This window comes from Labrus mixtus, chromosome 21, assembly GCF_963584025.1.
Source record: "Labrus mixtus chromosome 21, fLabMix1.1, whole genome shotgun sequence".
Classification (NCBI taxonomy): domain Eukaryota; kingdom Metazoa; phylum Chordata; class Actinopteri; order Labriformes; family Labridae; genus Labrus; species Labrus mixtus.
The window spans coordinates 21981349-22005392 of NC_083632.1; the positions used below are offsets into that span (position 1 = coordinate 21981349).

The 24044-nt window shown below is 39.9% G+C and overlaps 3 protein-coding genes across 13 annotated transcripts in view; 2 read left to right on the forward strand and 1 right to left on the reverse strand.

Moving 5' to 3' along the window:
* The window catches only part of myof (myoferlin), a 38083-nt gene extending 31468 nt beyond the window's left edge, over positions 1-6615 (forward strand). For 4 of the 8 annotated variants that reach the window (XM_061027470.1, XM_061027471.1, XM_061027475.1 and 1 more), the window contains 16 exons: positions 234-245; positions 336-434; positions 548-676; positions 798-953; positions 1060-1151; positions 1242-1412; positions 1494-1642; positions 2899-3038; positions 3135-3223; positions 3302-3397; positions 3559-3700; positions 3806-3905; positions 4497-4690; positions 5147-5256; positions 5348-5495; positions 5721-6615. In XM_061027470.1, the coding sequence (XP_060883453.1) occupies positions 234-245; positions 336-434; positions 548-676; positions 798-953; positions 1060-1151; positions 1242-1412; positions 1494-1642; positions 2899-3038; positions 3135-3223; positions 3302-3397; positions 3559-3700; positions 3806-3905; positions 4497-4690; positions 5147-5256; positions 5348-5495; positions 5721-5759 (1866 nt within the window). In that variant the 3' untranslated portion in view covers positions 5760-6615. Of the gene's footprint in view, positions 1-233; positions 246-335; positions 435-547; positions 677-797; positions 954-1059; positions 1152-1241; positions 1413-1493; positions 1643-2898; positions 3039-3134; positions 3224-3301; positions 3398-3558; positions 3701-3805; positions 3906-4496; positions 4691-5146; positions 5261-5347; positions 5496-5720 lie in introns of those variants that run through there. The other 4 variants (XM_061027472.1, XM_061027473.1, XM_061027477.1 and 1 more) reach the window with 2 other exon arrangements.
* A 57-nt stretch (positions 6616-6672) lies between these two features.
* On the reverse strand, positions 6673-14005 carry ptges3l (prostaglandin E synthase 3 like). 3 transcript variants are annotated; one of them, XM_061027481.1, is made up of 17 exons: positions 13844-14004; positions 13612-13725; positions 13402-13468; positions 13175-13273; positions 12660-12749; positions 12439-12501; positions 10147-10275; positions 9900-10059; positions 9407-9464; positions 9157-9313; positions 8917-9033; positions 8691-8821; positions 8104-8170; positions 7907-7998; positions 7319-7373; positions 7138-7232; positions 6673-7048 (listed from the first exon to the last, which is right to left on the reverse strand). In XM_061027481.1, exons 1-17 carry the CDS (start codon positions 13876-13878, stop codon positions 6910-6912), a joined length of 1668 nt encoding a protein of 555 aa, XP_060883464.1. In that variant the 5' UTR covers positions 13879-14004; the 3' UTR covers positions 6673-6909. The 3 variants fall into 3 exon arrangements, with proteins under 3 accessions (XP_060883464.1, XP_060883462.1, XP_060883463.1); XM_061027479.1 differs by lacking the exons at positions 6673-7048; positions 7138-7232; positions 7319-7373; ... (6 more) ...; positions 9900-10059; positions 10147-10275 and adding an exon at positions 12006-12215 and having other exon boundaries at positions 12422-12501; positions 13844-14005; XM_061027480.1 differs by lacking the exons at positions 6673-7048; positions 7138-7232; positions 7319-7373; ... (6 more) ...; positions 9900-10059; positions 10147-10275 and adding an exon at positions 12006-12233.
* Positions 14006-15151: 1146 nt separating this feature from the next.
* kat7b (K(lysine) acetyltransferase 7b) lies at positions 15152-22426 on the forward strand. Of its 2 annotated transcripts, none has more exons than XM_061027804.1 (14): positions 15152-15373; positions 16814-16964; positions 17059-17307; positions 17433-17515; positions 18330-18413; positions 18580-18678; positions 18778-18888; positions 18994-19185; positions 19297-19386; positions 19537-19677; positions 19802-19895; positions 20437-20583; positions 20711-20817; positions 21450-22426. In XM_061027804.1, the coding sequence occupies exons 1-14, from the start codon at positions 15344-15346 to the stop codon at positions 21549-21551; spliced, it is 1680 nt and encodes a 559-aa protein (XP_060883787.1). In that variant the 5' UTR covers positions 15152-15343; the 3' UTR covers positions 21552-22426. The 2 variants fall into 2 exon arrangements, with proteins under 2 accessions (XP_060883787.1, XP_060883788.1); XM_061027805.1 differs by having other exon boundaries at positions 15152-15361.
* Positions 22427-24044: the final 1618 nt, after the last annotated feature.

Consider the following 24044-nt stretch of genomic DNA (forward strand, 5'->3'; position numbering starts at 1 on the left):
GCCCCCTAGAGGCCAGGGATTGTCATACAGTTGCATATTTTGCAGATACCCATATGTTACACCCTTGTTTTCACATTCATTCCTTCTCCAACTTCATCGTCATTCTTGTCACTATTTTCAGTCTGTTTGTGTTTTTTTTGCAATTATGTCACTTCTGTGTGTTTGTTTGTTTGTTTGTTCTTGTGATTGTTTTTTGTTTTGTTTATTGGTCACTGCATCCTGTTCCTCTGAAGATTGCAGAGAAGGTGAGAGGATTAAATGGAATACGTTTATTTCTAAATCTATAGAGCTATAATTATATGAAGTAAAAACTCAATACAATCTGATTTTTTTAGGAAAAGGAGACAGTTGATTGGTGGAGTAAATTCTATGCATCAATGGGAGACCAGGAGAAAAGCGGCCCTTACCTCAAAAAAGGATACGACACCCTGAAAGTGAGTGGGCTTCATTTAAGACAAAATAATGATCGTTAGTAGTAGTGATCTGCAAATGATTCAGAAGCTTCTCTCCTGAGTTTTGGATGACTTGAATGTTTCTGTATTTTCAGGTGTATGAATGTGAGCTGGAGGATGTCCCAGAATTCAAAGGGCTGACTGATTTCTGCAGCACCTTCAAACTGCAGCGAGGCAAGAATGAAAACGGGGACGAAGACCCCACTATGGTTGGAGAGTTTAAGGTACAGTGTTGCCACCATAAAGTATTTTATTTCTTATATTAGTAGCTTTTGTGATTTAAGTTCTTAACATTCACCAAACATAAAAGGTGATATTTGATTTGTGTGTTTTTTGTACCTGCAGGGTTCATTCAAGGTATACCCTCTGCCAGACGACCCAGGTGTGGCTCCTCCCCCCAGGCAGTTCAGAGAGCTGCCAGATAGTGGACCTCAGGAGTGTCTGGTCAGGATTTATATTATCTGCGCCAGAGACCTGCAGCCGAAAGACAACAATGGCGGAGTGAGAATAAATCTGTATTACTTGAAATAAAAAGCAGCAGAGTTTGGACACATGAATCGAGTCAGCACCTAGAGCTAAATCTTTCTGTTCTCTCATTCCTGCTCAGTGCGATCCATACATAAAGATTTCCCTGGGAAGGAACAGTATAGATGACAGAGACAGTTACCTACCCAACACCACCTGTCCTGTGTTTGGAAGGTAAACGTTCAATAAACACAGATTACAATGTACAACTGCTGTCCTTAAAATCCAGATACACTTCTAACTTAAAACCTTGATTTTATTCAGGATGTTTGAGATGACGTGTTTCCTGCCCCAGGACAAAGACCTGAAAATCTCCGTCTATGACTATGATCTCCTGAGTCGCGACGAGAAGGTCGGCGAGACCGTGATCGACCTGGAAAACCGCTTCCTTTCCAGATACAACTCCTACTGCGGCCTGCCACAATCATACTGCATGTAGGGAAATCTAGAGGGGGAAAACTGAATTAAATTGAAGGAATAACAACGTGTTTTTAACCTATCTCTATCTTTACTCAGCTCTGGTATTAACCAGTGGCGGGACCAGCTGAAGCCGTCTGAGATCCTGGAGAACTTGGCCCGTCTAAAGGGCCTGTCCAAACCCAGGACTGAAGACAACGGCACATCACTCACCTTCAGCGGCACGGAGTACAGGCTGGCTCAGTTTGGTAATGTTGCTCAATCCAAATGATATAATGTGACTGAATGTGACTGAATCCAATAATTGATGTCTGAAGTACGGCTGAGGCAGCTGATTAAAGCATCTTTATAATAATAATAACAATAATAATAATAATAACTTTATTTATATAGCAACTTTTAAAAACACAGGTTTACAAAGTGCTTTGACAAACAAGAACAAAGCAAAGTAAACCAAACACAGAAGAATATAAACAACAGCAAGAACATCACAAATGCAAAATACTAAAAATAAATAAATACAATTCAACAGAAAAGAACCCAAAGTGCACGATACCCAACAGACATATATAACCCGACCATCACAAGAACCATCATAAGAACCATCACAAGAACCATCACAAGAACCATCATAAGAACCCAGGCAACACAAGAACCATCATAAGAACCATCATAAGAACCATCATAAGAACCATCACAAGAACCCAGACAACATAAGAACCATCATAAGAACCATCACAAGAACCCAGACAACATGAGAACCATCATAAGAACCATCACAAGAACCCAGACAACATGAGAACCATCATAAGAACCATCACAAGAACCATCATAAGAACCCAGGCAACACAAGAACCATCATAAGAACCCAGGCAACACAAGAACCATCATAAGAACCCAGGCAACACAAGAACCATCATAAGAACAATCATAAGAACCCAGGCAACACAAGAACCATCATAAGAACAATCATAAGAACCCAGGCAACACAAGAACCATCATAAGAACCATCATAAGAACCATCATAAGAACCCAGGCAACACAAGAACCATCATAAGAACCATCATAAGAACCCAGGCAACACAAGAACCCAACAACACGAGCTGAGACCAAGAGGACCAAAGATTTAAAAAGATGTAAGAAACTAAAAGAATTAAAAGCAAATAAAAAGAGAACAGCAATAAGAAGGTAAGAGCAGTCAAAGAAATAGAAACAAGTGAATCAATTATCAAAAAAACAATAATATTAAGAAAAATAAAAAGTATATATAAATATAAAACATAAAAAGACAAAGTAAGTCTAAAAAATTACCAAGTTAAAACATAAGAGGAGTTAAGATAAGAGCATAAATAAAAAGACAGTAAGAAGTAAAAGAAGATAAAAATAGTAAAACCAGTAGAAAAATATTTTGTAAAAAGGGAGAAAAAGATGTCCAGATTAATTTCCAGACTTTAATTGACTGAATCTTTTTGCCACATCTAACTGGGGGCACTTTCTCTTCCAGAGACCAACATGGAAATTCATCAGCACTTGGGCCCGGCTCGGGAACGCCTCTGTCTGCATGTGCTCAGAAAGCAAGGACTGGTCCCGGAACATGTGGAGACCAGGACCCTCTACAGCACCTTCCAGCCCACTCTCTCTCAGGTAACACATCACACAGCTCGCACATGCTCTACCCGTGCATGACCACACCCACCCTGACTCAGCTATTTATTCAAACCCTAAACTGTGTTCATGTAGGGAAGCCTTCAGATGTGGGTGGACGTTTTCCCCAAATCCATCGGCCTCCCTGGATCTCCGTTTGACATCACACCACGTAAACCCAAGAAGTAAGCGCCATGCCTACCTTTAGTACTTCATCACTGTAAACATCAGATATGGAGCTAACACTGACTGTGAATGTTCAGGTATCTCCTGCGTGCTGTCATCTGGAACACCACAGACGTGACTTTGGACGAGAAGAGCATCACAGGAGAAAACATGAGTGACATCTATGTCAAAGGGTGAGGCTGGAGAATTATTCAAGTTTCCATACCAGTCCACATGGCAACATCTAATGCTGCATTCAGGCTGTTTGTGTTTCCATAGATGTTATTCTTACACAGTAAAGATACAGGTTTCTGAGCAAGAATAATGACTGCTCACACCATGTTGTCTTTGCCAGCTGGATGCCCGGCATGGAGGAGGACAAGCAGAAGACAGACGTCCACTACAGGTCTCTGGACGGAGACGGAAACTTCAACTGGAGGTTCATCTATGACTTTGACTACCTGCCCGCTGAACAACTCTGCCTCATTTCTAAGAAGGTGACACTTTTCTGCATCAAACGTAACAAAATAAATGAGTTATTTATTACACTTTACAGACGGGTTGTACAAATAGCTAATCTAGAGCATGTTTTTCTCCAACAGGAGCGCTTTTGGAATCTTGACAAAACAGAGTTCAGAACCCCCCCCAAGCTGATTGTTCAGATATGGGACAACGACAAATTCTCCCTGGATGATTACCTTGGTAAGAGCATTGTTTTGAATCTGAAGAAGAAGCAACCCGAAGTGTTATTATTACTGTGGTTGTGGTTAAATGTGTAGTCAGCACAGCTACAGGGGAGATTGTACTGTACTAGAGATTGAAGAGGGTAAGACCATGGAGACGTGTGTGAGATCACACTGAGGCACTTAGCAGCCTGGCCAGGACATGAGGAAAGGTCTGGAAGAAGATGAGATTCGCATGCAGAAAAGAGCAGCTCTGTTTTTGGTAGTCCAAGTCGATCTGCTTCACTCCCAAGTGTCACAAGGTGAACAGAAATTCTCCAGCTTAAATTCCATCAGGATTAACTCACAATTGACATCTGTATGGTTGTAGTTGTTAGCCCGGACGTTATGTGAGGCGTGCCTTGAAACACTTCTTATGGTCAAAAATAAACCAGCCAAAATTTTGATTATTAATGAGGTTTTTAAAAAATAATTTAGCTTCTCATATAAACATATTGTCAGTTTCCTCAGCTTTTTCTATCAGTAAACACTGATAGAAAGTCATAGTGAGAAAGCAGTGTTATATGAATAACCTAAATACATGATTGTAAAACCTGTTTTCTATTTGTAGGCACACTGGAGCTGGATTTGCGTAACCTGGTCGCTCCTGCAAAGACCCCCGAGAAGTGTTCTCTGGACATGATGGATTATCTGGAAATTGGAGTTCCACAAAAGATGGAAAACGCCAAGTCTCTGTTTGCTCAGCAGTCGGTCAGAGGATGGTGGCCCTGTTCTATTGAGCAGGATGGAAAGAAGGTCCTGGGGGTAAGTATGAACCAGGTCACAAAATCCCATTTTTGGGGCTAAATTGGCTTTTTCAAACCTTTTCTATTAAACTGGTCAATAACAGGGTTCTAGGATAAAGTTTAGCTGGAGTTCAGTACAATTTGAATATGACACAGGAATAAAGGTCCTCAAGCATAATGGGCCAGTGCCTCCCAAACTCGTCTCCAGGACTGTCCTCCTAGATTTGTCCTTTTGATCAGAGAGATGTCCATATTTCAAAGGGCATGAAATGTAAAAAGCAGAGGAAAACTGCTAGTTAGTCTTTGATTCGGTCGCTAATTCTGCTTTTGGGCACCAAATCCTCCGTTTACACAGCCCTAAAGAAATTGTTTTTATGTACCCTGGAGAAGCTGGATTCATAGTTTTCTATACCTTTGGCTAATAAATAAAATTGTACCCATCTTGTTTAACTGTCTTGCTGTGTTGTGTTTACAGGGCAAAGTGGAGATGACACTGGAGATTGTGAGTGAAGCAGATGCAGATGAGAGACCTGCAGGAAAAGGCCGTGATGATCCCAACATGAATCCTAAACTGGACTTTCCCAAGTAAGACCCAACAGAGAGCAGTGAAAAACTTACCAGTTACTTCAGAGTCTGAAGTTTAACAAAAAACAATGACATTCTCTTTCATCATCAGACGCCCAGAAACGTCCTTCTTCTGGTTCACCAACCCATGTAAGACCATGAAGTTCATCGTGTGGCGAAGGTTCAGATGCGTCTTCATCGGACTCATCCTCCTCACCATAGTGATCCTCTTCCTCGCCATCCTGTTGTACTCATTACCGGTAAGATTGAACAAGGAACACTGGTGGTTAATCATTTGTAAATCTTGTGATTTAGCTGGTATTGCATAAAGAAGTTTAAAAATAAAAACACTAATCTTAACAGCACAGCTGAGGTTTAAAACTGAGAGGCTTCAGTCCAGACCTCTGGCTGTATTCCTTTAATACAGTCCATGTTCTGTACTAGAGATAAAGCAGTGAATTATTGTTTTCTTTGGTCTTTTCCAGAACTACATCTCAATGAAGATTGTGAAACCTCTCAAGTAACCCTACAAAGGAGGAGCAGAGGGGCTATAAAGGACTGAGTGGCTGTGGCTCAGTTGGTAGAGTTGTCGCCTCTCATCCAGAAGGTCAAGGGTTCAATCCCCAGCTGGGCAACATGTCCAATGTGTCCTTGGACAAGACACTTAACCATGATGATTAGTTACTTCTGATGGATGATACTACATAGTTATCTCTACCATCAGTGTGTGACATGCAGAGTAAAAGCGCTTTATAAGCTCAAGTACACTTATCATTTAAAACTTCTTCATGATCACAAGAACTACTGCCAAAAAAAAAGTCTCTATTTGTTTTTACTGCCTTAAGTGTTTTTAAAAAAGTTAACCTATTGGGGCGCTGGTGGCGCAGTGGTTAGTGCGCGCACTCCATGTACGGAGGCTATGGTCCTAGAAGCAGGCGGCCCGGGTCCAAATGCGACCTGTGGCCCCTCTCCCGCATGTCATTCCCCACTCTGTCTCTCCCTGATTTCCGGCTCCATCCTCTGTCTCTCCATTAAAGGCACAAAAAGCCCAAAAATAAATCTTAAATTTTATTTAATAAAAAGTTAACCTAGAAGGGGCCGGGTGCTTGCACATTTGCACTTCTTCAGCATGCAACAGTCCTTACATTTTAATGTTTGTGTCTTTATATATATCAGGGTTATCTTGTATTTGACTGTACGTTATTGTAAGCTTTTTCTGATCTCATGGCACACGCACTGTAAATAAGGTGATACACAACTACTTCTAATCCAAAGATGCACTTTGTATTTCATTGTATTTTTTGGTCACAAAATAAGTCATGCCTTTTGGTGTGTTACATTTTCACAGATCTTTTTAATTAAATATTATAAAACCATTCAGACATGATGTTGCCTCTGTTTTAAAAATGAAAAAAAAAAAACTATGATCGCTTTGAATAGAGTGTTCATTTTTTAATAAGTAAAGAAATGACATATACGATCGTTAAAAAGCGTTAAGGTGTGTGTGGCTGGAACAGAAAACACAAACACAAAAATGAGCTTCCAACAGGAAAGATTTAAGTGAATTAAAACTACAGGATATTTCACAGTCAGATATGTACGGACACGTACAGAGCTTCAAATTATTTACAATTATCATAAGTTATAACGTTGTTTTACTGATCCACTGCGGGTTTATTCCTCCTCTGAGGTGTGATGTTTGAAGTGCTGCCTCAGGAAATCCTCCACCTCTCCTCTCCGTGCCAGGCTGTTGGCTTTGCCTTGAAAACGCCCATTTTTTCCTGCTCCTTTCCCCTGGAGCATCTCCAACACCCTGCAAAATAAAACTCATAGAATCATCCAAAAGACCAACACACACAAACTATTTTTAAAACTGAATCAATATATGGTGATGTTTCTTACCGTGGTCCCATGTCTGACACCGGCCCGCTGGGTCCAGTCAGCAGGAATAATCCAGGTCCCTTCTCCTCTCCTACAGTCAGGAAGACTAACGTTTCCTGAGAGCAGCAAAAAAACAAAAAAAGCCTTAACATCATTATTTAACCGTAAAAACAAAGACTGAACAGTCAGAAAATAATCTTACCTCAGAGTTTAGTTCATTGGCAATGATACCCATGAACTCATTATCACCCTCTTTCCTGGAAAGACAAAAAAAGATTAACCATTTTCTCAGTATAAACGTCATATGGGGAGAGTTTTTTTTTCTTTGTGGATCATTTTTCAGAGTACAAGACTGGAGAGTGAGATCAGGGGACGTCATGTCATATATATGGACAATGTTGGGAGTCGAGCCCGGAGCCACTACCTCAAGGGTCAAGCCTCTGCACATGGGTTGAGCAGTTAAATCACTAAACTAAATTGGCTCCCCATTTTTAAGATGTTCAACATGTATAACTGACAATCCTGAAAACTACCCACAAGCCCTTCAACATGATTCAAAGTATCTTACTTGTGGGATGCTGGTGACGCAGTGGTTAGTGCGCCCCATGTAGGCTGTGGTCTTCCAAGCGGGAGGCCCAGGTCCGAATCCCACCTGTGGCTCCTTTACAGCATGTCATTCCTAACTGTCTCTCTCACTGATTTCCAACTCTATCCACTGTCCTATCTCTCCATTAAAGGCACAAAAAAGCCTGAAAATAAATCTTTAAATTTAAAAAAAAAAGCATCTTACTTGTGATAGCTGAAGAAGTTGCCTCGCTGAGGGTTGCTCTTAAAGTTCTGAGCGATGAGGACAGCCATGTCTCGCAGCAGGTTTAAGTTAGTCTGCACATGACATTTTCATGAAGGTTAGCAATGTGCTATGTTACAGCAAACGTATACTGTGCATAAACATGTACAGGCATAGAAGTAGACAAAAAAATCACTTACTTTCTGAAGTAGCTTCACAGATTTCTGCAACTTGTCGACTGCCTCGACGTGCTCATCAGGCCCGGTTCTGTAAAAAAAAAAAAAAGTTATTACAGTAGTCTGAGAACGTTAAAGGCTTAATATGTGATTTTTCACACTTAAATATAATATAAATCAAGTATATCCTCTGAAAATAACTCTGTGAGTCATGACTGTCTACAATGGGTGTAACACCCGAGTCCCACTGTCTGTGATGTTTTCAGAGTTTTCAGAGTCCTATCTTCACTTTGTTTACATCGCCCGGACGGCCGGCTGACTCCTCCCCTCACGTATAAAAGTTGTTTAATTGAGGGACTAGAGAAAAGAAGAATAACATACTGTACTCACTGCTTAACTGTGTTTCTAGATCACGCTCATTTCAGGTAAATTTACATGCAGTGTGAAGATACGAGCATAATAAAGATCACTAGCATTAGCATGCTAACACAACAATGCAGCGCGAGTTGTTTTGGTTTCATGCTGGTGCTCAAGGGCGACATCTGCTGGATCAAAAAATCACATATAAAGCCTTAAAGTCACGCTGATAATGATTCAGACTTTAAACTTACTTCAAGAGAGACACCAGTGATCGCTCTGTGCTGTAGCTTTTCTCAGTGTACTTCAACACCCTGTTTCCTGCCAGGAAGATCAGGTTGGTTTTGTTTTTCTTCCCTTTCTCAGTTCCAAGAAGCTTTATTACCTAAAGTTCATACAACAAGAATACACAATAAGTATATTATCAAAAAGAATCACTGTATGCATCTAATGATTTTAACTAATTAAATGAAGTTCAACCTGTAAGTGACTGAGGTTGGACACATGAGTTCCGCAGCACATGTTGGCGTCAACACCTTCGATATCAATGATCCGTATGGGCCCCGCATGGTCGTCTGGTAGCCCTCGACTCCTCACCTGGTTCACACACGGAACTCTTGTAACATAAAGTACAAGTAAAACCCCCTACATGCAGCACATACATCTTACACATTGACTTTTTGAGTGTGATCACAGAGTATAAGAGGACTGTATATGAACCTTTTCCACAGCCGGGTCGTCTATGGAGAGAAGCTGCACAGTGACGGGGACGTGGGCTCTGATCTTTTCGTTTACAGCTTCTTCCAGGGCCTGGAGCTGGGCGGGCGTCACACAGGGAGTGTCCAGCTCAATGGTGCTTCTTTGACGGCCCAGATCCCTAGAAAAACAAAAACACACGAAGAGAAATCAGGTGAACCCAGAGCCAAGCGATTTCTGATATACTGATCCATGCAGAGGTGAGGTGATGTACCAGGATGTGGTCTTGTATCCGAAAAACGCATCTGCCAAAGCTGTTATCAAATGTTGACCTACGAGTCGAGAGGAGAAAATAAATGTTGTTCAAGTTGACAAAACGATTTAAGATCTTGGTTAAGAATTTTCAGTTCACCCTCATAAAACTGAACATGAGTCCCACAACTTCATGATTACTTAGGGCCTTTCTCAAACCTCTTCCAACACACTTCCACTCCGTTTACGCACTCTTATGAAGGGTCAGCCAAAACCTCTGAGGATGTCTACACCAATGCTGGATTACTAAACTGATGTGGACAACGTATTATTAGCTGTATCCCCTCCACCTTAATGAAGGGGAGATCGTTGGTGGACAGCCTGCCAGAACACATAAACAAATAAAAATTGATTGATTGATTGATTGATGAAGGGTAGTTCATTCAGCTGTGGGTGTGACGTCAGGTGGAGTGTGGAGGGAGCAGTTTGAGAAAGGCTCTCTTAATATTGCTTACCTGAGTGTTGCTGCATGTGATCAAACCTCCTCTCCCAGTCGACCTTCACCTGCACCTCCTGACCCACCTCCAAAGGTGAGCTCACAAAGTGTACCGCTTCAGGCCCCTGCCTCGTCACCCTCAGAGCTGGGACGTCTCCGATCAGTCCATGGTCATCTGGCTGAAAGAAAGAAGTACAGGAAAATCATGCATGAATGAGAAGGGCTTGCTTAGAGCAGAATCAGGTATTGAACTATAACTTGCTTACTTGGCCGCCTCCTTCAGGAAACAATATGGTGTCTTGGAGCTTGACATGGAAGCCCTTGAGAGTTTCTTTCTTTCCGTTGACCTCTTGTTTGAGTTCAGCTGGACAGCAGGACACCACAGAGGTGACAAACTGAAGGAACAACACATGAAATGGAAACTTACATTAAGTTATACCCTCTTTACGTTGATAATAATGTACAACACAGTATGTGTACATCCCTCTCTTATGTGTATGTCTCTGTATATTCATGTATGTGTGTGCACGTTACACGTATGCATACTTGATCGGTTTTCCTTCTTTTGTCTTTTATAGCCCTTCTGTATAATGTGCTATAGTTACATCAAATACATACTGTGTTTATTTCTTTTTGTAACTCGTTGAATGGCCAAGCTTATTTTGTGTTGTGTTCTAGTTGTCTCCTTTTCTATGTTTTTTTAAATTTATTTAAAATTATTTATTTTACTGAAGAACCCGTCGAACATATATATATATCTGTATGTCTCAAAACTCAATAAAAAAAGTTGTGAAAAAAAAATAAAAATAATGCACAAAACACAAAACAAACAAAGCGTCATAGCAAGTGATTGTAACTTGACTTCAAGATAAAATAAATGTTAAAAATCACGGGCAACTGTCTTTGGTTGGGAACATAAATATGACTTGTTAGCGAGTAATAAACATTGGTTTACTTTGTCACAATTTAATATAACTCATAAAACGACAAATACTCAAAGCAGAACACAGTCTGTAACTAACTCATGCTCACTCTGGTCCAGTAACTTTAGTTAGCATTAGCAACAATGCTAACCACTGCAGATAATGAATGCTACATTTTCGTCTGGTGTTGCAATGCAATTTAAACATGTTCATACCTCTTTCATATAACAGTCTCGTTGACACTGAAAAGCCATACTGGAGTGTTTTTGAGTGGGAAACTCGACCTCACACTAGTTTATGTAATGTATATGAGGGGAGGCTGGTTAGTATGGCTAGCAACAGAGTCCAAACTTCATTTCACCGACTTCTTCTTCTTCTGTTGGTTTTTAATGGCGGTTGGTATCAAAGGTGTTGCATTACCGCCCTCTACTGGAATGCAAAAGACTTACAGTGAAAGATATTTACACTGTTCATCCAAAGTGCTCCTCATTCGTGACATCTCCTGTTTTATACACATTTGTCCAGGTTTGCCTCCTTCAGTGTCACATCAAACTCTTCTCCTGTTATGTCCACACAATGTCTGGACATTTTTTTAATCGACTTTGAGTAGATTCGACCTTAATATCCAGCGAAACAGAAAAGACACAAAAATGCTTAATGGTTTCCCCCCCACGAATACTATTCAGTTTTACAAATGGAACATGCCACAGACAGATTTGATTAGTTTCACAGGTTGTTTTCACGACTATAACCTTTGAACAAAGCTTTCTTCTCCACATTACTGCCATCTCCTGGCGATATTGAACAAATAATAATAATAATAATAATAATAATCCCCGCGAGGGGAAATTCAGTTTTACACTCTGTCTAGTTAACATGATACACAAACATAGGCCGAAATACACACACATGCACAAACAGGACCCTATGGACATGCATTAATGGAGAGGTCCTGAGCTGGTGGAGGGGGGGGTTAGGTGCCTTGCTCAAGGGCACCTCGGCAGTACTCAGGAAGTGGACTGGCACCTCTCCAGCTATGTCCATGCCGGGACTTGAATCGGCGACCCTCCGATTCCCAACCCGGGTCCCTACAGACTGAGCTACTGCTGCCCAAATCAACCATATAAAGCATGAAACCCTCATATACTGATGGTAGCCTTTAAAAAACATGTATAAATAAAAGCAACAACATACAAACTGTGCCGAGTATCATTACCTTTATTGAATTTGATGTGATATGTCTGTGCACACAGTGGACAAAAACACATCAATAAATAATCCCATAGAAAATATCACACAGTATTTTGAACAATAACACCTAAAATCATCTGCAAATAACACAAAGCTTGAGCAAACATAGAATTGTCATCAGGATCTTTTTTATAGAGGCTTCAAACACAAGCGAGGGGGCACTGTGGATCTCAGTCCGACTGTAGGGGAAGATATAAAAGAAAGTGGTATGTGTCAACATCTGAATGACCATAAACCATCTGAATTCAATATTCATGTAAAAATAATCAAGATTAGTGTTTTATAGTTTTCATGCATTAATGAAGAAAACACAGTGGTTATTTAACAGAAAAGGGATAAACGCCCTAATACCTATTTAGACTATCACACTAACATTTGACTTACATCACTTAGATCCCCCATATCTGGTGCCGCTCCTTTGTTTTTACCAGAAATTTCCTGGATCATCTGAAAAGGGAGATGCCAAATGATTACTCAGACAAACATACGCCTGAATCCAAAACTCTGCTTTAGCTATATTTTGACATGTTCAAGTCACATGTAATAAGCTCTAAGCTCTAACAAATAAATGTAATGAACTTGCTTGACACACAGCAGGTACTCACATCCGCATATCTATCAAACTCTTCCTTTCCTTCGTCTTCTTCATTCTCCCAGTCCCTCCAGTTATCAAAGTCTACAGTAATCCAACTTGGCTGCAGAGACGGAGACACGATACAGTGAGAAATGATGCTTACCAAGGTGAAGCAGCACCCTGATTCAAATGTATACAGGTGTTGTTAAGACACAGTGGATTAAGATGAATTTAAACTTGTAGTCATCAGTGGGAAACTCATGTCTATTTGAGACCATGCATTTTGCTAACGTGGTTATAGCTGTTGATAAATTAACTAATTGCTCTGAAAGAAATACTGTTCTAATAAATCCATTAAGATGTGACCTTTTAGTAAGAAAAACGTGAACATAAATATTTGTCAATAAATGACCACTTTAACATTTGAGGTACTGACACTTTCAGACATAAATGTGAGGCAATGTGGCCAATGTTTAAAATGAATAAAATACAAAAAAAAAAGTGATGCATCAGAGGAAATGCACACACACACTCAAATGAACTTACCCGAGCTTCATCCTTCTGAAGACGCGGCCATGCATAATCTGGCTTCACCTTCCTCAGCAACACATTGATGGTGCGATCGTAGACCCTCTCTCTGGAGTCCTTTTACAGTGTTGAAAAGGATGAAAACACATTTCACATTTGGTATCACAGTAACTGTTCTGTCAGCATATTTATAAAATAATCCACAGGTTTTTAAATGCCTGACAAATGGGATACTATAGGCTTACATGTATTTGAACTTTCTCATAGAAGTGTAGCTCATTGTAGAAAACATCATCTGTGTCATTTTTGCAGCTGTTGTGAGAGAGGAGAGGGTCGTCAATGAAACGGCAAAAAAGATCACAATTTACAAAGTTTGATGGTTCAAGAGATTACTTTTTTTTAAATACACAAGAAAGAAGGCAGGAGTAACCTTACACAGAAATAAACAAACTCACCATAAAATCATTTTGTCAGACTGGATATCCACCTGCACATCTTTAGGTCTCTGAACCTTGAAGTTGATAGTCACATATTTTTTTCTGTCAAACCAAAGTGCACGTGCTGGCTGGCTGTTAAACACAGAAAGAGTACAACTATAAATCCAGTGATATGATCATTTGTCTTGTGTTCTTGTTTAAGATACACCTCTTCATAAGTTGTTCTGTTAATAAGATGTTGGTCACTTACCTTTCCTCTGGTCTGACAATTTTTGGCTTGTTCATTTCTGATTCTATTACAAAACTAAAACTGATGTCTCGTTCCTTTGACAAGCACAAAGTAAAACCATGTGTCTTGCTCGATCGTGGTGCAGGCTCTGAAGCAGTGTCCAGGCCCTGGAGACTATATATAGAGCAAGTTGGTATCAGCTGTTGGGAGGCTTGCCTGCCACAACCCCCTCCCCTGCTGTTTATAGTCTGTCAGAAGTGGAACCCTCCAGAAAACAGATGCATTTACTGGGTCTTCCAAAACTTCAGCTTCCCCCCCCGACTGGTGGCTGAGAGGTGAATGTGGGGGCAGGGAGACACAAGGGAAGGGAAGTCAGTGAACACATCACAGGAATTCTAGTCCGATTATTCCTGTTAATTTTTAAATGTTCTATTGTTCCTTTTTGTTCTGAGTAGAGTGCATTAAGTGGGGAGAAAATTAGGCACTACCAAAAGTTTAAAGATAAGATAAAGATAAACTTTATTGATCCCCCATGGAGGATTTTTTTGTCACAACAGCTCAAGAAACAAGAATATAATTATCAAAAACAACAAGAAGTTAAAAATCAAACATATGTACATCAGTTAAATAAAGGTAGAAAAAATACAATAATAGAATAATACCAGGTATGTACACTTCCACTTGTGGAAAGAGTTATTGTTATTAAAAACACACACAGTGTGTAGCATTATTGATATGAGTCATGAGGTGGAGATGCTGTTAAAGAGTCTAGTCTTTGAGACATGTTTCATTATGTTTCCATCTAGTTGGTTGTTAAAATTAGAGATGTTATAAATTAAGAAAAACAGCTTTAAGTGGGATGACATCACAGGACAGCCTGTCGGCTACTTCACTCCCAAAGGCTTTATAATGTAAAAATGTAAAAATATGAAACAATTGGCATAAGAGAGCCTAGAAGAGAGAGAGTAACAACATTTCCAGAGCTCATGGTTATATCTCTCTATCTTCCTAAATGTAACTTCACACTAAACATAAGCATTGGTGTGGGGGGGATAGAAACACATACAGCATAGACTGTAAAAAGATTGTTATTATTTACAGTCCATGGTGGGAAGCATCTTGAAAGGCAGGGCGTTATTGGTTCTTTCTTTTGTAGATGATGTCAATGATGTGATAGGTAAATGTAAAAGTTGCAGGGAAAGCTATCAGGAGCTTTCATAAAACGGGGGACTAGAGTACTAGCCACTATACCCACTTCCACGGTTGTAGAGTTCAGCACGCAGTCGCCCCCTGCTGGTCTGGCGGCTCACGGTCCACAGATTTTCCACCGGAAATGTAATTCCCCGCTCTGTCGGTCTGTGCGGGGAATGTGTACCAGAACCAGGCAACGCTGTGTACATATAAACTTCTGCCTGGAAATAATCAATAAATAGTCGTTTTTTCATTTTTTTGCAAAAGTTTGGGGGATTTTTTAGATTGGCGGAAACACATCGATAGGAACTACCTGTAATCTGAGTGAACATGCCTCGTAGACGACAGGTAAGAACAAATGTAGGTCGCACAAGAGGGTAACGTTAGCTTAGTTAGCACTCCGAATGGGCTCTACCATATTACATTTAACAACCCGACAACTTAGCATGCCCAAACAAGACATAACCTGTGCATACTTTGGGGTCTACCTTTCATCATTTATCATTTATTAGTTTTTAAAACTCTTTATTTTGAACAATATGCTCATGTCAACATTTTCACTTAGTGAAAACGCCTAAAGCTAAATACAACTTAACGAGCAGCTAAACCAAGTCAAAAGGTTTGTCCCTGGTGTTATTTTAATTAAAATGAATTTTGTGGGTTTATATGTACGCCGAGTTTACCATAAGACCACAATAACCGACTTTAGCTCAATAATATGTGAACTAGAACAGGTTGTGAGGACACCAGCTGTCACTACATCTTAAACTGTGAGATTTATCAACTGGGTTTGGTGCCACGGTCTATTAGCCGTATGAGAAAGCGGGGTCAGCTTAGCTAACTTTAGAGGCTAAGCTAACAACAATAATAGGAAGCTGAAGTGTAACCTGCTACTGAGCCGTGCAGCCATGATAGTTAATATCCGGACTGTAAAGTTGATTTTTATGAATGACCATAGGCCTTCTGTATTTTAGTGCAACAATAAGCCACATGCATTAATCACACACTGTGAAACACTATGTTACCACCAGCCACGCTAACAGAAGCTATCAGAGGTATTTGGCCTTTCTCTCATGATTACAGGGGTTACACACAGGCAAACACTTAAACCTTTTCTCACAGACATTCTGTTAACCTAGAAATGTGGATGCTAAGTCCAATAAAACCCCCATCAAATAACTAGCACTCTTTGCACATCTGTTTTTTAAACATTGCTGTACATATATAAACAACACAACTTCAGAAGGTCAACACTTTCTTATTTTTATTTTTTATATTCAGGTCTAATTACAGATTTTTTTCCCTCAACTGTTTTTAGGTTCTTGTTTAAATGTCACATATTTTTATCCCTGCACGGGTTATGTACATTTCTTGTATAAGTCTATTTTTAATTGCACAGTTTAAGTTTGATTCATCTAGAGGTATTCTTTAATCTTTTTTTCAGTTTAATATATATGTATGTATGGGAGGGAGTGGGGGGGGGGGGGGGGGGGGGGGGGTCGGTTTTGTGGTTCATTTGTAACAAATGTTTCATGTCATGTACGTCTTTGTAACCTGCTACTGGATGCTTTGAATTTCCCTCGGGATCAATAAAGTATCTATCTATCTATCTATCTATCTATCTATCTATCTATCTATCTATCTATCATGCTAACCTGTCTGATTGTGCTTTGTGAGGCAGACCAATATTATGTCTGATTTACGTCACTGCCACTTGACATATGCTTCATTTTTTATTCTGACATTGTGTTATTTTTCTAGAAGCCCATCGTGTATTTTCTTTTCTTGGTCCCCTGATAGAGACATATGGGAGGTAGTGGCTCAGATGGAACTGAAGATTCAGACTCCTCCGCTGAAAGAGAGCAGACAAACAGTTCGGAAAGTGATGGAAACATGACCAAGAGACAGCGCCTCACCAGAGCCTCTACTCGCCTTAGCCAAAGCTCTCAGGGTGGGTCTACATATCCTGTGTTTCAAAAAATAAAGGTTTTTACTTCATCTCAGGTGTTACATCATAAGTGATGATTTCACTTCTGATGCCTTAGATACCCCGGACTTGAAGCGAGCTACGGATCATGATGAATCTCCACCATTGACACCGACAGGAAACGCCCCCTCCTCTGAATCTGAACTGGACATCTCCAGCCCCAACGCCTCCCACGATGAGAGTCAGGCCAAAGATCCGGCAAACCGAGATTCTGATAAGGACCTCTCCCATCGCCCAAAACGTCGCCGCTGTCACGAGACGTACAACTTCAACATGAAATGCCCTACACCGGGATGCAACTCACTTGGTAAAATACACTTAAAAATGTAATGCAAAAGCTAATTAAGAGTATAACTGATTATTAATATAAAATCTATCATTGACTCTTTTCTCTATTATAATGTCACAATCTCCTTTTCTACATTTCTCCAGGTCACCTCACAGGAAAACATGAACGTCATTTTGCTGTATCAGGTTGTCCACTTTATCACAATCTGTCTGCTGATGAATGCAAGGTGAGTGTCTTCAACAGAAATATTGATGTTTAAGTTGTTAGTCTGCTGAAATTTGATTTCCCTTTCAAGCATCATTTTCTCTGAGAGGAGCCGTATGAGTTGACTCTTCTCCTCTGTCGCCCCCGGTGGTGGAATGAACTTCCAAACTCCATTTGATCTGCAGAGTCCCTCTGTACCTTTAAGAAAAAGCTAAAGACCCAGCTCTTTATGAATACCTACTAACTTAATGATGCTGGTCTCCATATTATTGGTGATGATGATGGTAATGACGATGGTTTTTGTTTGATAAGGACGACTTATAAGATGGTTTCTATACTGATTAGAGCTCTCAAGAACTGCCCTCAATGTTGTGCTTTGCCTCTGGTCACTTCCTGTCAGCACCTGTGTGTCCAATCAGACTCAAAGCTGATCGTTTGCTCTTACTGACATTGTTCCCTTTTTTTCTAGATCCTTACTTGTGTTGTTCTTACTCTCTGATGTACGTCTCTTTGGATAAAAGTGTCTGCTAAGTGAATTGTAGAATTGTTTGAATTTTTTTTAGCTTTTAGGTGATTTTTGTAAGTTTTTCTCCTTTATCGTACATTATTGTATCGTATTATTATTATTGTATTTTTATGATATTAACACATATTTTTCCAAACATCTTTTTCATTAAATACAGTGAGCTGCATTATTCTGTTTTATTAATAAGTATTTTAAAAAATGACCAATACAGAACTGTGTTTTTCTATTTAATTTTGTGAGCTTGGGATTGTTCAAATCTTGTCCTTTTTCTTAACACGGACGATAATGTTCCCATTCCTCTCTATTTTAGGTGAAAGCTGTCAGCCGTGAGAAACAAGAGGAGGACGTGAAGCCTCAAGAAGAAAGCAATTCACGCCATGCAACCCGGCATCAGGTAGTCTATTAGTGGGATTATTGGCATTAATTAATTAATGCTGCTGAGTTACCAAACAGACTTTCTAATGTGCTGACAAAATGAATCAAATTAAAGTCACAGTTGTTATTGTGAAGCTGGGATAATAACATCAAAGTCGATTGTATTTCTATCTGATTTTTTTTAGACCCCAACATCGAAACAGAGCAGATACAAAGAGCAGGTGGCTGAGATGAGGAAAGGAAGAAACTCTAGCCTTCAGAAGGAGCAGAAGGAAAAACACATGGTACATCACTGGCACTCCAACATGAAGCTGCTCACTTGCAGCCGTGCACTCCATATCATTTAAGAGACTCTGTTGTTTTATATTCTGTCTGGTCCACAGGAGCATCGGCAGACACACGGCAACACCAGAGAGCCTCTGCTAGAGAACATCACCAGTGATTACGATCTGGAGCTCTTCAGAAAAGCACAAGCCCGGGCATCTGAAGATCTGGTAATGAGCGCTTTCATGTGTCATACTGAAATAATTGGTTATAAAAAAATGACATATAGCATATACTAAGACCAGGTGTAACAACCCTGTATGTCCTTCCTGCAGGAGAAGCTGCGTATCCAGGGTCAGATCACTGAAGGCAGCAACATGATCAAGACCATCCTGTTTGGCCGCTACGAGCTGGACACCTGGTACCACTCACCATATCCCGAGGAGTACGCTCGCCTGGGTCGCCTCTACGTCTGCGAGTTCTGCCTGAAGTACATGAAGAGCCAAACCATTCTCAGGAGACACATGGTGAGAGAGAGTCTGTGATACACCATGAATGCCACACTAAATACTGCTCAGCTTTTGATAATATTTCTTTTATAATGTCGCTTATATGTGTGGTGTTAAATGTCCTCTCAGGCTAAGTGTGTGTGGAAGCATCCTCCAGGAGACGAGGTGTACAGAAAGGGAGCGATATCTGTGTTTGAAGTTGACGGGAAAAAGAACAAGGTAGGTGGACTCACACTGGTTTCTTTACTTAAGTTTTTGTCAATATTGGTTGACTGGTTACATCCAGGCCAGTGAAGCAAACATCTCAATGACGTCTCATCTTATGAACAAAAACCATAATGAAGGGAGTGGCTGTTATTCAATCCGCAGATCTACTGCCAGAACCTGTGTTTACTCGCCAAGCTCTTCTTGGACCACAAAACGCTTTATTATGATGTGGAGCCGTTTCTGTTCTACGTCATGACTGAGGCCGACAACACGGGCTGCCATTTAGTGGGGTACTTCTCCAAGGTAAATGAAGGAAACACATGTGGCATGCATATGCAGTTTATTTAAGAAGTGCATTTGTTGTAGAAAATGTTTGTTCTTTGTAGTAGTAACTTGAATGGTTTTCCTTTTTTTTTTATTCACAAAGGAGAAGAATTCTTTCCTGAACTACAACGTTTCCTGTATCCTGACAATGCCGCAGTACATGAGGCAGGGCTTTGGAAAGATGCTCATTGACTTCAGTATGTATCCATATTCATATTACCAATAACTGTCTCCCCTTCTTTAATTAAAGAGACAAAAATAACTTCAATAAGTGTTGACCAATGCAAAGAAGATTTCTCTTACACTACCTGATCCAATGGACAGAAAGCGATGGAGGCTCTAAGCAGACATGCATCCATACATTGTATTTTCTGTTTTCCTGTGATACAAAGTCATTACCAGTTCTCTTGAGATCTCTACTTGTTGATCTGATTTCCCTAGAGATGCAATGGAAGCATGGCATTGCTTATCACAGTGACCAGTCTAGATCACCAGGAAATGTCCCTGTAATCACGGGGAAAATCAGCTTTGCTTTGTCGTGCTAATAAGATCAATAAGTTGAAATTTTAAGATAACAAATGGAAAACTAACGGAGTAAAAAAAAAAAGATTAGATGAGTGTCCATTTTGGGTTTGCGTAATAATACCCCCAGAGGAAATCACTGTGACTGAATGGTCTTTATGGTTTGTTTGCACAGTAACAAAGAGTGTTCTCCTCATACTTCCCTGCTTGTTCAAGGCTACCTGCTGTCTAAAGTGGAAGAGAAGGTCGGCTCACCGGAGAGGCCTCTGTCTGACCTGGGCCTCATCAGCTACCGAAGCTACTGGAAGGAAGTGCTACTCAGATACATGTACAACTTCCAAGGCAAAGAGATCTCCATCAAAGGTAAGAGAAGTCAAACAGCACATGTTGATGGGAAAAAAGTTTATTAACACATGAAAAGATTGATGAGTAAAAGACACACACATGCATACAAAGCTAACATATGTTGTTGTTGATATTTGATGCACAGAGATCAGTCAGGAGACTGCTGTTAATCCGGTGGACATTGTGAGCACCCTGCAGTCTCTACAGATGCTGAAGTATTGGAAGGGGAAGCACTTGGTGTTAAAACGACAGGTAGGATTTACTAATGATGAAATGTTTCATCTCTCTTAATTATTTATATCTCCTGTGAGACGTTTTTAACTGGACTGAAATTACAAATGATGCCTCCTTTAGACCTTTCAGAGCAAACAAGACCATCACTGACAAGTTTGATTATTTCTACATAATTATTTATATTGCCTATAACCACTGCCATTGGCGAGGTGTCAGGTCAGATTGTTTAAACCACGTTGAAGAAACAGCCTTTCTAAAAGAAAAATCCAGAGCAAAGGTTCACAGTGAGAGATATATTTGACTGTTATAAGACGCAGGATGATATAGTTTTTGTCAGAAAACCATACCTAAAATGCACATGAAAAAATAAGCAAAGAGGTAAGATACTCTGCATTGTCCACAGGGGGCACCAAACTCAACACAAACCTAATGTTCCTTATTGGAGCCTTAAATAAAGCATAAAGTTCATAAATCAAGATTATTCTGTTGGATTATTTATACCTAAATAAAGAGTTAAATATCACTTGAGATATTTTCCTTCAGATATATACCTACTTCCTGTTACCACTGTTGTTAATATAATTGACTATATACTCCAGTCTTAATGTTTTTTCCTGTTAAAACAAATGGCGTCTTTCTCTTCCTGCTAGGATCTGATAGACGAGTGGAAGGCAAAGGAGATCAAGCGAGGCAATAGCAACAAAACCATCGACCCGAGCTCACTGAAGTGGACCCCTCCCAAAGGGACATAAGCACTAAGAACCCTCAGGCTACTGAATGAACTCACCTCCAGCCTCACCAGCCACAAGTAGCCTAAACCCACAAAACTGTCAATAAAGACCAGTGCTCTGTCTTTCTATCATGTTCATCACGTCTTTCATTTTTTTTGTCTGAACCTTTTTTTATTTTATATTTTACTTTTGTTTATATTTTAAAAACATCATATGTTACAAATCAGACAAATTACTTAGTCCACAGTAGAGTCTTCTTTGTCCTATTTCTTTCAAAACGGCCTACTTTAAGCTTTGAATGTTGAAAGGTCCAACATGGTGGATAACATGAATGTTCTGCTCTTTCATTGAAAAAAAAAAGAAAACATACATTCTTGCAGCATTTGACGGCTGTTTTTTTTGTTGATAAATACAGTAACTGTCGGCATGAAACGAAAATGTAAGCAGAGTGTATTCTGGGAAATGGTGTATGGTGACGTCTTTGGTTGGTGTAAAATTGTATAGATAACAGTGTGTACTTCTTTTTCTCCAGCTCCTTCAGTACAGTATTTGGAACCATTCCTCTGAAGAACCTGCCAAATAATAGTGCAGTAATCAGATCCTTTTTCATTTTCAGGAGGGGGGGGGATGACATATTAAGACGATACCACTGTAAGAAATGCACATTGAAATAAAAACAACCTCAGGTTTTTATACTGACTCAATCATACCTTGCTTGTGTGGTTTCTCCAAAACATCGGGCGCAGCGGTTGTGGCAGATGGACTTCCTCTGGTTAAAGAATCTGATCAACAGGAAACATTTGACTGTTCATTATTTGTACTATAAATCATGGATGTTAAATGTGTATTAGCAATTTGATATTTTTAATATCAATAAAGCTGCCTTTAATTTTGAACGAGATGCTTTTTTGTGCTTACTGTCTCCTGAAATGCTTCTTCCCATCAGGCCCACAAACATTTCTCCTTTATTTCCTACAAAGTGTGAGGAACATTTTAAATCAACAGCGCAGAGTTGTGATTAAAACGAAAGAATTACCTTTTAGAGACACAGATATATAAGGCGTTTTCAGACTGCAGAGACTTTTTCATAGTTCTAGGAACTGTTGGAACCCTCCCCCCTTTTTTTAAATCAATTCCACACCACAGGAACTATGAACTATTTTATTTCCTAGAACCCCGTTAAGAGGAACCTTTTTAGCTCCTGCTTCAGAGTAGGTACCATGGTGTAGCGAATGTGGACAGAAAAAAAAGTCTGCATGGTGTGTAGTTCTCAGGGAACTCCTTAGTGAATAGTTCCTCTTCAAGAGAACTGTTTGGTCTGAAAACACCTCTAATATCTGGGCTGAGTAGTGCTGTCACATTTTGCTTCAGTTTCAAACAACATCAAGCTACTTACTTCTTTTCTCTTGAAGAGGTTTCTTTTCACCTGTGAGGGCCAAAGAGAAACCAACGTTACTAAAAACACGTACAGTATACTGCATAAAGAGCTCTTTAAACATTACTTTTCATTACGTGTGTGTTTTTTAACCTCCTGAGCGTTTCCCCATCAGTCCGTAGAAGCGGAGGGCTTTAGCTCTTTTCATCAGCGTGATCAACGGGAGGGTCAGACCTGCCTCCACTGACTCGTCCTGGCAGAAAAACATGATTTGTAGAAATGTCAGGGGAAAAAAAGGATTATAAAAATGTATTTTCTTCATCAATATGCCCTTCTTTGTTATAAAACCACACTGTACATAGTCCCTTTATTATGTATTCTTCTTGAAGCAGGAGTTAAAGAAAGTGTGTGCAGTACAATAAAACATTTGTTCACAGTTTTATCCCTCTTGTTTCTAATAAATAGATCAATAACACCGATGCCTACCTGCCAGTCTTCAGATAACCCTCTCTCCTCGTCCACTGAAGATGCCTGATTCATTTGAACCAAAGCACAAAAGGTCACAAAAACCAGCTGGATCTTCCATTTATCCATCCCTTTACAACCTGGATGTGCTTCTCCTCTGTCTCTTCAATCAAAAAAACAACTAATACATTTAGAAGAAGTGCCCTGGGTTAATGTGAAAGTGTCCTTCTGTCTGCTTCATCTGTTTTGAAGTTGCATTTATACCTCTAAACCTCACGCTGACAGACCCCTCCCCTTTAAACATGGCTATACTCATGCTTCCAATGTCTTTGCAAACTCTCATAACTGCTTATATAAGGGGTATTCAATTCTAATAAAGAATTTCCTGTAATAACACATGCAAATCTTACAAATCAAATATGTTTTCAAGTGAAAAAAATTAATCTCTGGAACCACTTTACAAACCAAAGATTTACTAGCAGAAGAAAGCCTTCATGTTCAATATCATGTCAGCTGAAATGTTTACATTTTGTATGGTCACCTTTCATCTCCATTTTTATTAGACATCTGGATCACTATTGGTCTAAAAATATTCCCCATTTGCTCATTTGTGACGTTGTGATGTGCACATGCTTCTTTGATATCAGCGAGGGGACGTAGGCAGGAGTCTTTGA

Bases quoted from the DNA above. Each gene is read 5' to 3' on its own strand.
- ptges3l (XM_061027481.1), bottom strand. From the start codon at position 13,878: ATGAACAAGCCAAAAATTGTCAGACCAGAGGAAAG. The intron at 12,750-13,174 runs GTAAGTTCATTT...CCGTCTCTGCAG, and splicing joins TTCAGAAGGATGAAGCTCGG to CCAAGTTGGATTACTGTAGA. The intron at 7,233-7,318 runs GTAAGATTATTT...TGCTGCTCTCAG, and splicing joins CCAATGAACTAAACTCTGAG to GAAACGTTAGTCTTCCTGAC.
- kat7b (XM_061027804.1), top strand. From the start codon at position 15,344: ATGCCTCGTAGACGACAGGTAAGAACAAAT. The intron at 17,308-17,432 runs GTAAAATACACT...ACATTTCTCCAG, and splicing joins ACCGGGATGCAACTCACTTG to GTCACCTCACAGGAAAACAT. The intron at 20,818-21,449 runs GTAGGATTTACT...TCTTCCTGCTAG, and splicing joins ACTTGGTGTTAAAACGACAG to GATCTGATAGACGAGTGGAA.